General features: G+C 39.4%; 1 protein-coding gene across 1 annotated transcript in view; it reads right to left on the minus strand.

The window, feature by feature from the left end:
• eif3ea (eukaryotic translation initiation factor 3, subunit E, a) overlaps positions 1-12,270 on the minus strand; it is a 31,082-nt gene that overhangs the window by 9,672 nt on the left and 9,140 nt on the right. Inside the window, exons 6-9 of the mRNA XM_067602296.1 lie at positions 7,503-7,628; positions 7,040-7,164; positions 4,052-4,178; positions 3,172-3,273 (exon numbers count right to left, since the gene is read on the minus strand). Of these exons, the coding sequence (XP_067458397.1) occupies positions 3,172-3,273; positions 4,052-4,178; positions 7,040-7,164; positions 7,503-7,628 (480 nt within the window). The remainder of the gene's footprint in view (positions 1-3,171; positions 3,274-4,051; positions 4,179-7,039; positions 7,165-7,502; positions 7,629-12,270) is intronic.

Raw genomic sequence — 12,270 nt, forward strand, 5'->3', positions numbered from 1 at the left:
ACACAGAGAGTTCCTAAAAAGTGCATGCAAGTGTTTAACAAGGTCGGTGATTGAGGGCGTGTGTAGCTGAAATAGGATACAGCTCTAATATCTCTGATAGTCTATGTCACATTTAGAGATCGCCCCTGGAGGCCTTTGCACAGGAAAAATCTCATTTTCTCTTGGAACATGCTGTGTATTCTCTCTGACTTGTGGGGGGTATGACCAAGTAAAAACAAATCTGCGCTAATGAGTTTAGTTCTAACTTCCTCATTTGTAAAGTGGTGATTTCGAGGAGTTAAAAACTCCTTCTATTAACTTAAAAATAACTTAGAATGAAACACAATCTTCAGTAAACTGCTGACATGATTTATAAACATTTACTCCTGGGAAAGAGCCATTTGATCAGGCCAGATGTTTTTCATTCTGAAGGTTTATCGTCATGAGGCAAAAGATGAAAAAGGGGCCAAATAACCCCAAATTTAGCCTTTTATTCTTCTGCAGGTCCAAATTATGAAGTCATCTGGGAATACCAAATTACAGTGTGTATGCAAAGAATGAACTAGAAGATCAAGTTACACAAAATATACATGAAGCACAACGCTAGTTAGGACACCTGCTCTCTCTCTAAATCTGATTACGGTCCACTGATTGTATCCCCAGAATCTGACAAGCCTCTTGGCTTTATGCCATCAATGCAACACATAATTTGTCAAAAAATATTATTCTTATCTTTTACAGGTGTTCCTGTTATTGTGTCCATTCCTTGGATATCTCACACAATAAAAATATAATACTTGCATTGCAATATCTAAAAACAGGTAGCACAAGAAAAACAGACACATCTATATGAAATAAAATTAAAAACACAGATGAAGAATTAAAATTGTTTGCTATACTGGCACCCAGCCCACAAAATTAAATGAAACTGACCTCATAACTCAACATTAAGATTTATCTTCACATTGTCTGATTTGTTGGGTGTTTCAGAAACACCGCATTTCTTGATTTTAATCCAATACAACAGCCAAGCAATGAATCTTACCTTCATAAAGGTTAGAATGTTCCATTTTAGTTGAAATTGTTTGGCGTTGATCTCACGTAATGGTCATTTTGGATGCTGTAGATTGTGCTGCTGTTGAAATTTATTGCCATAAATATCTTCAAATTTTAAGCAGCCTTAATTTCGTCAGCTATTTTTTTAAATTTAGTCTTAGTCCTGTATCATATTTAGTCAACCTCATCCTGTTTTCTTAGTTGTTTTAGTTGAGTCTTAGTCAAAGAAAATGGTAATCATTTTAGCTTAGTTTTAGTCAATAACTGTTGACATTTTAATCTTTTTTAGCCATCAGATTATATTGAACATTTCAGTCAATCTAGTCCAACCAAATTCAATACTTTTGTCATTTTAGTCAAAATGATTTCATATAAGATTTAACCTTACCATTAAATGATGAAAAACACAGGCTGAATGATTATGAATGCAGCTTTGCAGAAAGTGTCTGGTCTGACGGTATCAATTTAAGGAATACATCCAGACATGGAGCATGTTCTGATATGCATATTTATTTTGAACCAACACAATTCTGGGGCCCAATTCTGTCTTTAAAATTATTATAAAACAATAAGAGCGGTACAGACAATAAAATGTTCTGAAACCAATTTTTTAGACGCCTAAGGTACATGACAAAAGTAGTTAGCCTGATAAAATTTCGAAGAATACTGCACACACACCAATTGCAATCTGCTTGCATTTAAAAAGTACAACAAATAGATCTGAGGTTGGTGTTAACAAGAAAAGAAAAAATGTGTCCCATGAATTAATAATGAAATAATGTTAATAAAATTGCTGTCTAGCATGCTAGTTCACATGGCATCAGTATTAAAAGTTAAAAAAAGGCAAGGTTTTCTAGAGTAACAACAACAACCATGATAAAGAAAGGTAACATTATACACTGCTGTTTTAATCAATACACCTTTCTACACAGCCATGTAATGGCTCATGTTTCACTTGCACTATATACATGTAAACGTGAAGTCTGTTTTCCTCTGTTTCATGCATGCCCAATACACATAGAGTCAGTGTGTATTGGGCTCTGAGAGCTTCCAAACATGGGTGACCTACACTCAACACTGCACCTGAACGCCTCCAGTGTAGACACTCAGACGGAGCACTCGCTGCTGCTCTGCTAACATGCTGTTCAGGCTATGCCTCCCGCCTCCTGTAATATTTTGTTTCCTGTTTTTTGTCAATGAAAATAAAGAGATTTTGGTTTTTGTTTTTCAAACTACAATTTAGTCTTGTCTTTTTTTGTCAACTATATTACAAGGTGATATAGTCACAGTTAGTGTTTAATGATGTCGGTTTGAGTTTACAGGGCACATTCTGAGAAGGTCCAGTGGGAGGCTGATGACTAGGGTTTTGGAAGGGAAATGAGGGGTGGGAAGACAACGCATAATGTGGCTTGATGACATAAAGAGATGGAGCGGAGAGAAAAGATATGATCAACTCAAGAGAAATGCTGAGAAGGGAAACTGTTGGATGACCATGAAAGCCAACCTTCAGATTGAAGACAGCCTGAATGATTGATTGGTTTGTAGTCAGCATAAAAAGAGACTTTTAAAGTATACTACTCATATTCTATTCTCACATCAAGGACTACAGTTACATTTATCCATTACAAACCAAAACTGAAAAGGTTCTAAATTGCGGTGCTATGACAGATCTCCCTCTTAAAGCTTAAAGTGTCTGCACGCCTCTGCAGAGACTTTTGCTTATAAAGCTTTTACTGTTAACTACTAGCCTGATGGGTCAATTACAGGCCATAGTAAAATCTGACTGAAGCCTGAGTCATAGTGTCCAAGAGGACCTCTATATCTGACAGTATGATACAAGGCACAGACTATCACTGTTCTGTCTGCACTGGACCCACGCAGAACTCCTGCAAATAGAAACACTGTGTGAGCAGGCAGAAGGTCAGACAGAGATCACATAATTACTAAAGATGTTTACTGCGATGCTCTGTGTGAAAGTTCAGGAGTTTGACCCGCAAATCAGAGGTTCTCAGAAGACCTCTATATTGTCACTGAGAGGCACAGTAAACCAGGGCCAACTTCTTCACACAGTTAGGGGGGGGGGAAAGGTTGAAATGATTAATGAATGTTGGTGAGGTTACTCAAGTGCATACTCACCGACTCACACTCCCTCAGTTTCTTCTGAGCACTGTCGAAGTCAAAGTTCACATACAGGCACTCCACAAACTCTGTAATTGGATCTTTGTAGGTGTAAGATTCCTGAAAGAAAAAAATAGTATAAAATTGATTATTATTATATCTATGTGTATGTGTGTGTATATGTATATACATATATATATAAATTAGATGCTATAACTTATTTTAATAAGTCAAAGTTTAGCTATGTTGGGATGCAAATAAAGCAGACAAATACAGTAAAAGGTAAATGTGTTTCATGATTTAACACAGTTACTAAAATAGCATTTGAGGTTGTTTTTGAATCTAATAGAAATCACTAATATCAGTCTATGCATTAAGAAGAAGAAGATAAATCCTAGTTTGGTTCAAGTCACTGACAATAATGACTATGTGGTCATAATTACCACCTGCTAGGTACAATAGGTAAATAAACATAACAATTTACAAGGACTTAAGTGAAAACACATCATGAACTCTCAACAGTTCCAAACGATGCTTAGAGAAGTCCCAACGTGACCCGAGGCCATAGAGCACAGAGCACATGTTTTAACAATTATACACAACCCACCGAGACAGTGCTTAGACCTCTGAAGTAGCTACTGTCATTGGTGGAGAAGGCATCAGTACACTACAGTCTGTCAGTTCACTACCATTCATCAGATGTAATGGGTCCAAGGCTTCCCCAGCTTGGACTCAAACCTTAATATTTACTCCCTGTGCATAAGAGGAAGTGTTGGCAATGCTATGGGTTACATGGTCAGTTGGTCACCCTCCAAAGCCTGTACAGCCCATTAACAATGACCTGATAACTGTGTGCACTTTGTAAATACAATGGGATGAAAAAGAGAAGTCTGTTTACCTGCTGTATGACCTTCACCAAATCCTTCAGAACCTGCCGACGCTTACGGACATCCTTGTTTGTAATGACCGCTGTGGTCAGGTAACGCAAGATGTGGGGGCACATAGTCTGGATAGCATTGAGGTATCTGAAATGAGGGGAGATGAAAGTAATCACTTATCAGACCAATGTAAGCAAAGACACAACCAAAAACAAGGACACACAATATAACATTTTGGCTGCTTATTGGGCTCCTGGCATTTAGAAGGAAGAAAGCCTTTGCCACTAAACAGATAAATGTCTCAACAGGACCCTCACTGCTGGACATGAGTCCCAGCTTTAAGCCACCTCTTTCATTAGTGTCCTGTGAGAGGGAGGAGGAAAAGGAAACCCTGGCAAGAAGATATAGATCAGTGAACAGGGACCTGCCCAGTGGCTGAAACCCAATCCATCAGGGACTGATGTTTCAACCACAGGTCAACTGGCTGAGGGCTGAACACAAGAGACAAGACGCTGTTACAGACTGATTCTAATCCCACACCAACTCTGGGGCCGGTTGCACCAATAGGGCTTACGCTTGGTCTTAAGCTAAGATGGTCGTAACTTGGTGTTTTAAGTCCAACCAGGCGTAAATCTTCCGTCTAGTCAGGAGCAGGCATGAAGTCAAAATCTTTGCCTTGCTCAGGAGGTCTTTCAACTTTTTCCATACATTGTTTTTGAACAAAGGCTGCCCAAGTCGGAACAATCATTTATGACCTCTTATTTGTTATTACATTGGACTGCTTGGCAGTCAGTGTTTTCTTGTGCTGGCTGTACAGCTCTATTAATTCTCTTATGTCAATGTCCATGAAATTGCCTTTTCTTTTTCTTTGATTCTCCATGACGTTGCCACAAATTAGAAATGATTTGCTACAAATTAGCAAGACAGCGGGAGATTGGTAACAATGTATCCTAGCAACGCACGCTGCTAGGCAATAGCCATAGTTCTGTGGGCATTCACATGGATGCCTATAGCTAAGACCGGGCGTAGTAAGACTAGGCTTAACTATCCATCCACTATCCATCCATGGAGATAGCATTCTGTAAAACAATATGTAAGGTCTGCACATACACATGGACACGCATACTACTTTCCATGAGTAATTAATCAACATTAACTATTTCAGAAAAACTCCTTATTGGTTTTTAAATATCTATCTTTGAACTTCACTCTCCACTCAACCCCCATTGACCAAATTAAATCTGAAAAGAGGAAGTGGACTGGGCCCTTTCAGGTCTCCTATAGCTAAGTCCAGAGGAACACATGGTGTTCAGACAAAGAGTGCCGACAACGGTTTAATTAGCTGAAACAATTAGAGGGACAGGGGACCTGTGGCAGTTGTGATGTTGAGTCTAAAAACAGCAGTGGGCTGCTTGGCAAAGCCATCGTCAGCCTGGTTTTAGGAGAGCTCTCTCTCCCTCCCTCCCTTTGTAGTTGCCTGACTCCCATGGAAGACCGCAACGCTCCGTGCTGTGTTCCTGATTAACTTACACCTACTCACTCTCCAGGGGGGGCTCCAATAGCAAGCAATCCTGCATGAGTCACTGTACCATATCTGGGGGGCATTCACCCTACCCCACTTAGGGGACTTTATCTTTTTTTTTAGATGAGTTTTGAGGCAAACGCGTTGCTGCGCTGGTTTGCTGAAGATGCTACTGAGGCATGCAGCCAAGAAATCAGTATGAGTTCAAATTTCCTCTGTTGAAGGGGGGCTACAGGAGAACACAGAAGAGGGACAGGGAAACGAGTTCCCATTTCATGGCTTGTCTGGTAAAGAAAATGATGCTGAACAACTGAACGAGTGACATAGACAATCAAGTAACTCTGGATATAATATTAGTGCAATAGTATTCGCTGAGTTTGCACCTGCATCATACTTATGAACTGCATTATTTCCCTTGACGTTAGTGTAGTCTGTCAATAGTACACAAACAAGCCTTTGGCCAACTTCTGCTGACTGCAGGGGTAAGGGAGGTCAAATGTGGAGCCGAAGGCCAGCCACTGGTCACTGACTTCAGCCAAAGGAAGTACTGGTCAAGAGATGGGAAACAAGAGCCAAGCCAAGCCTCAGTGGGAAAAACATGAGGTTTCTAGACTGTGAAACTGCAAAGCACACAAAACTACCTCAGTTTGTCCACACAGATGGTTGGGTGAGCTTTTCATGAGTAATTATTGGGCAGGCCTCCTTAATCATCCACAATAAAATTAAAAACTGAGTAAAATTCAGGGAACCAGACATTTGAGTGTACTGTGTTGTGGTCGCCTGTCATACTGTCTGTGGAGCCCAATCATCTGTACAATTACACAAGCCAGCAATCAGAACAGGGGGAGGGAGCAAAAACATCAAAATAGGTGGTGTGCAAATTTTAACACAGTGTATAAAGTTTCCGATCTGCGATACACATGGACTCGTTCTCGACTTGGAGAGTAAACAGACCACACGAAAACACACACTTCTGAAACCACTTTAAAAATACCAGCAGGGTTCATGAAGAAGCCCACCACCCAAAAATGTGTTATTAAAGCAAATGGCTTTCTCTAAATCAAATGACAGACTTTTTCTCCAAATCCTTTACGGATCAAGATTTATTTTGGAGTTACAATAACATTTTCAATGCAAAACACTTAATTTTAGACCTTGGGTTCATCTTAAAAAAAGATGAACTACAAGTAGACTCAGAGTTGCTCTCTCAGAGGTATAAAATGTGTCAGCTTTTAGTAGTATCTACCAATACATTCAATGAACCACTATAAGCCCATATCAGTGTACCATAATGGGCCAACAGACCCACAGTTTAACCAAGCTACAAAAATCTACCTTTCTATTAACCTTGCTTTGTGAAAATGGATCTTATCTTTTCAACTACTTCCAGCTATTCTCTCAAACGTTTTGCAATTTTCTGGGCGTAAATGAATGGGTTAAAACAACAAAGTGAAAATATATATATATTACTATAAATGGTACTTACTGTGGCTGATACAGAAAGAGCTCAATGATATTGTCTCTGCCTTTGGGGTGGTTGAAGAAGACAAAGAGAGACCAGTGAATCAGCCATGTCCTCTGCTGGAGAGACTGGAGAGGGGAGCTGACAGACTAGAAAGGACAAAGATGGAAATCCCGGAGAGAAGCCCAGAAGAGACAGACATAAAAGTAAGAGACATTTCAAAAATTGTAAATTTGTTTTCAGTCAGTTACTGTATATACAAGCAGTCCTGTTCTCGAATAAGATGTTCCTGCCTCCTAAATGTCCATCAATCAAATACAGACAACCAATTCATACACCAATCCAAGTTCTTAAGTAGTCCTATGAGTGTGTGTGGAAAAGGAGTAAAATGTCACAGCAAAACTGTACTGAAAGTGAAACGTCAATATGTGTGTCTATGTAAGGGAATCTAAATGAGGTATCAAATTCTGAGAAGTAGGGCATTTACGTTGTTATCGATAGTCTCCCTCAGGCGGGTGAGGTCCTCCATGGCTGCCTCCCAGTTCTGCATCAGGATCTCAGAGGCCAGCTTGCCCCACAGAGAGTTCAGGGCATTCCTGTCTGTAGATGGGACCTTGGGAACAGACAACATGGTACATTTGTTCAAATATGAATCTACAGTTTTTCCACATTACTTGACAGACAAACACTGATTAGGAGTCTTTCTATGCAGGTTGGTGGCAGACTGCTCAATAACATCTGCATCCATACACAGTGAGACGGAGCTTGCAACTACTAGCCTGGCTTCAGTGGCACTGCTGCACAGAGCAGTCACTTTTCTTATTTATATTGGATAAATGAATTAAATTATGTCATCCTAAGGGAATTGAGCTTGACAGAAAAAGAGAAATGGATCATGAAAGACTGTTTAGCTTTTTATAAAACCAAATTTGCTGCACTTTTAGATACTACAACCACTGCATTGCAGTTGACCATACAATTTAATACTTTCAGATTAAGACGCATTAAGTAAAGCCATATTTGGACCATGTGTGTCACTAAACTGTCTGAACAATTTGTTAGAACTAGAACATTTGGTTGGCTGAGACAGGATCACAAGGCCTAAGTATATCTCTAACATCGCCATACTGTGCTGCAGTAATGGCCAATCCATCATAATCAGGAGAAAAACAGCCGTAAACTGCAAGATTGTACTCAGATGCATATCACCAACAAAAAACTCTATGCAAATATTTTGTTCCACCTACATTCCACACCTGAAAAAGCCTAAATTGTATCATTAACTGTAATTAAGTGAAAAATGAGCATCATCACCAGCCTAAAAGAATAACAACTCAATCTGATGGGTGGGGCAGACATCATGTAGGGGTGGCAGGAGATAATGTGCCTTGTGGTTTTGTGTATACTTATTCTAAATTTCTTTTTTCCTGTGAGGTTGTTCCAAGTCGAATTTACCAAACTGCTCAAACTTGTCATAAATTGCTCATTTCAACCTGATCAGTGCAACTTGTTCTTGAATAGGTTTATCATTATTATAATCAAATTGCTATAATAAAGCTACCTGTTCTGCCTCATTTTTGGTTATGTTTCATTCACAGCAATAAAAAAGGAGAACTTCACTGTGTGGAGCTTCAAGTGCACCTGTGAGAAATCAGCACATGAAAATATAACAAATTTGACAGACAGCTGTGGCGTTAGAGGATGTAAATAATAAGAAAATATTATTCTAGCTGTCAAGGCCATGTCACCACAGAGCTGCATGATGAAAGATGTAAAAAAAGGGATAGTTTGAAATGTTGCTGAAGCAAAGTGGCTAAAACAGAAGGCGTACAAGAAAACGTGACAGTCAAGGAAACAGAAACACATTCTATTACTACAGTTCACTGTCGGGTGCAGTGGAGGATGTTCACTTGGACAATGACCTGCAGATACCTAAAGACACTGACACAGCTGTTGGAGTGTGAGAAAAAATCTGCTGTCAAACCTCTAAGTAAAGTGGCAGACTACAATGCAAATCTATTTGCAATTTTGGTGACATTTAAACTCCAAATTCATCAGATTAAGGCATTATAATTCTTAAATCAAACAAGTGGGGTTTTTTTGGCTATGAGTAAAGGAAGACTATCTGTACATAACTTGTACGACAGGTCTGAACCACCTGTGAATTTCATTCACATCTAAGAGAAAATTCTGTGGTAAAAATGCAACAAGTTTTCCTAAATCAGTTTAAGTGCCACTTAAGAACAAATCTGTTCATGAGTGGTTCTTGCATGAGGCACATTGTGTGACTGCACTGACCCAAGAACATGTCCTTTATAAAAATATTGTAGGATAGTGAAACTTCACATAATGTCAACATTTAATCATTTATTTTGTTGAAATAACCTCCTCATCCACTCTACCAGGACAGATAGAGGGTAAATTCAAAAACATTTTGAACTGAATTAAATAATCTTTGTCTAACATTAATTAGAAAATCTAATTTAAGAAGAAGCAAAAGGCAAGAGTGTTTGTCACTGAGAGGAAAATATCAAACATTTGCTGATCACAGCTTCTAAAACTCAAAGATTTATTTTCTTTTCTTCATTCCATTACATTCCTTTGCATTTATGGGCATTTTTAATCTTTTTTTTTTTTTGGTTTTATTGAAATCAATAAAAATGATTATATGTATATAAAAAAATCAATATATTAATTAATAATTAAAATAACTAAACTGTTCTTAGTGATGAGACTGTAAAACCACAATAAAAATCACAAAATGCACTGGCTTGATCATCAGGCACCTTACTAACTTGTTTAATGTATACATAAAATGTTTTCATTGTTAATTTTTGCAAGTTTTACTCCACTTCATGTCATGATAATGATAACTGCAATCATCTCCAACCATTACTTTAAGCAAATCTGGACAACTATGTCGTTATCACAGGATAATTAGGCTGAAATATGAGCTGATGCTAACAAGTCACATCTTTGTGAATATAATCACTCAGAAAAATGTTACAGGCTACTGTTTCTGATTTCCAGAACAGGCTAAAACAAACAAAAAAGAATCAGGTAATGAAACACAGGTTGAGAATGCTTCTGAACCTCAGCAGGGCAATCACTCTATAGCGGACGTAGGACTACACCCTAGGGCTCATGGGAAACTCTGTGCCACAGTAGTTCATGATAACACCAAACACCAGACGCTGTGACATGAGTCAAGCAGGAAGTCAGGGTGGGTGTCTGCTGAGCGGCCAGAGAAACCTAGATGCTAACCACACACCCCCGTACACCGTCGGACAGCCGCTAAAGTGGACTGTGAGACACGACAGATGTACCAGTGGAGGAAACACTAAAAAAAGAACAGGTTTCCGCTATAACCATACAAATTAGTAAGATTATTCAGGTATAAAAGTTTTTTTTTTTTAAACTTCTCAGAGACCAGATAACACTCATAACATCAATATGAGACGATTGCAGTTAAGTGGAAAATATTTGGAAAATCTCCTGCATAATTTCGCCAGAGGAGAAGACAGTGAGATGGTGTGTCCATCCGTCCAGTCAGATCAGCAGAGTTTACAACTCAGGTCCACTGTGAATGATTTTTTTTAAGTGTAGAAGTCACAAGAAAGATCAGCAGTGTAAAAGTGCAAGAAAAAAAATTGGCTACACTGCCAGCATAAAGGTCAGCGTTTCATCTGTTGAAGTGTTTTGTTTTGTTTGTTATTTTTCCCTCTTTTGGAAGTCCCTGCCTGCTACGTTTGGCTGACCTCCAGGTCATTATGGCAGCTTTCTACACACACACAGTCTGGCTTTCACTAGTGGCCACGCTAGAAAAGTTTCAATACCTGGGTTTTTCCAGCAGTTACCTTAAGTTTCCATTGGTTTGTGAAATGGGCACATTTTCGCTGACTGACCAGCAACAATAAATTTACTGTGCTGGGGATCCGCCGGGATACTCAATCTTTATTCTTAACATTCAATCCCTGCATTAAGTGATGATATGAATAAGTTGCTCTTTTCGGACTAGGCCACACTGTAACAAGACCTGAGGCATGGATTTTGCAAGGCTGGCTTCCTTCGTTTAACTGACTGGGTTTCCCACGTTAAATGACTTTATGGAGCCTCACCTCTCCCATACGGGAGAGGGAGAGACAAACAAGGGGCCTGTGAGGATGGGAGGTCCACAAAACACAGAAAAGAGAGGAGGGGGAGAGCACTACAGACTCTTGCTAATGAAATCCATTTCTACCTTTCCCCCCTTCTAAAAAGCCTCTTGCATTGTCAAGAGAAAGCAACAGATATCTGGTTACAGAGTCTGATCTGGCTGCAACTTAAAATGAGAGGTCTAACAATTTGAGGGGTAAAAAGAAAAAATCTATGCTGGACTTCGAACAACATACCTCAATTAGAGCAATTTTGGTTTATTTAGACTGAGTTGCAAAGCCATAAACAACTGTTGTTGGAATAGTGGGACATATCCGTTGCAAGCTTTTGAAGACTTTTCTTTAATGCATTTTTCTTTGGGAGGGAATGGAAGTGGAAAGCTTGGGCGAATTACCCGTCATTTTGTCTCAGATGCAACTCTTACTTCTCTAGATTTGAGCAGATCAGATCTTTGGGTAAGAGGTTTGTTTGTAGTGAAGAGAGTCCATCATCGTTCAGAGACACTGCCAAGCCGAGTTTTTCAGGAGGGGACACTCCAGCATAGTGAATGCGCATGGCTAGCTAGAGTCACTGACAGAGGCAGCGCAGTATCAAATGCCAATTAGAAGAGGAAAAGATGGTCTTAATGTTTTTCACTCTAATGAACAGACAAAATGTTGATCTTATTCTTGCCCATTCTTTTGGGGCTGGCTTTGGCATGAGTCCTTGCTTTACCACAAAGCTGAATGCTGAGCCAAAGACAAACAAAAGCAAGAGGACAAGTTGAGTGACACTTGGAAACCACTGACTATGCAGGCTGGTTCCACTGGTCATTATAAGACACTCAGTTGAGCTGAACTTAGCAACACTTGATGCAAGATAACACCAAAAGCAAAATTTCCATGTAAAATTGGTTTTATTCCAGATGGATCAATAACATACGTCAACAGGGTAGCTACAAGCTTGGAGACGCCCTATATGTGACCTTGAAGGCAGCTTTAGAGTATGTAACAACTGATACCACCCAGGCGATGCTGCTGCTTGTACAGCAAATGATGGAATCACCTTGGATACAGGTCTCATAGTTGCTGCTGTTGTTTACACCACTTGGCAGCTTCACA

This window comes from Thunnus thynnus, chromosome 10, assembly GCF_963924715.1.
Source record: "Thunnus thynnus chromosome 10, fThuThy2.1, whole genome shotgun sequence".
NCBI lineage: Eukaryota > Metazoa > Chordata > Actinopteri > Scombriformes > Scombridae > Thunnus > Thunnus thynnus.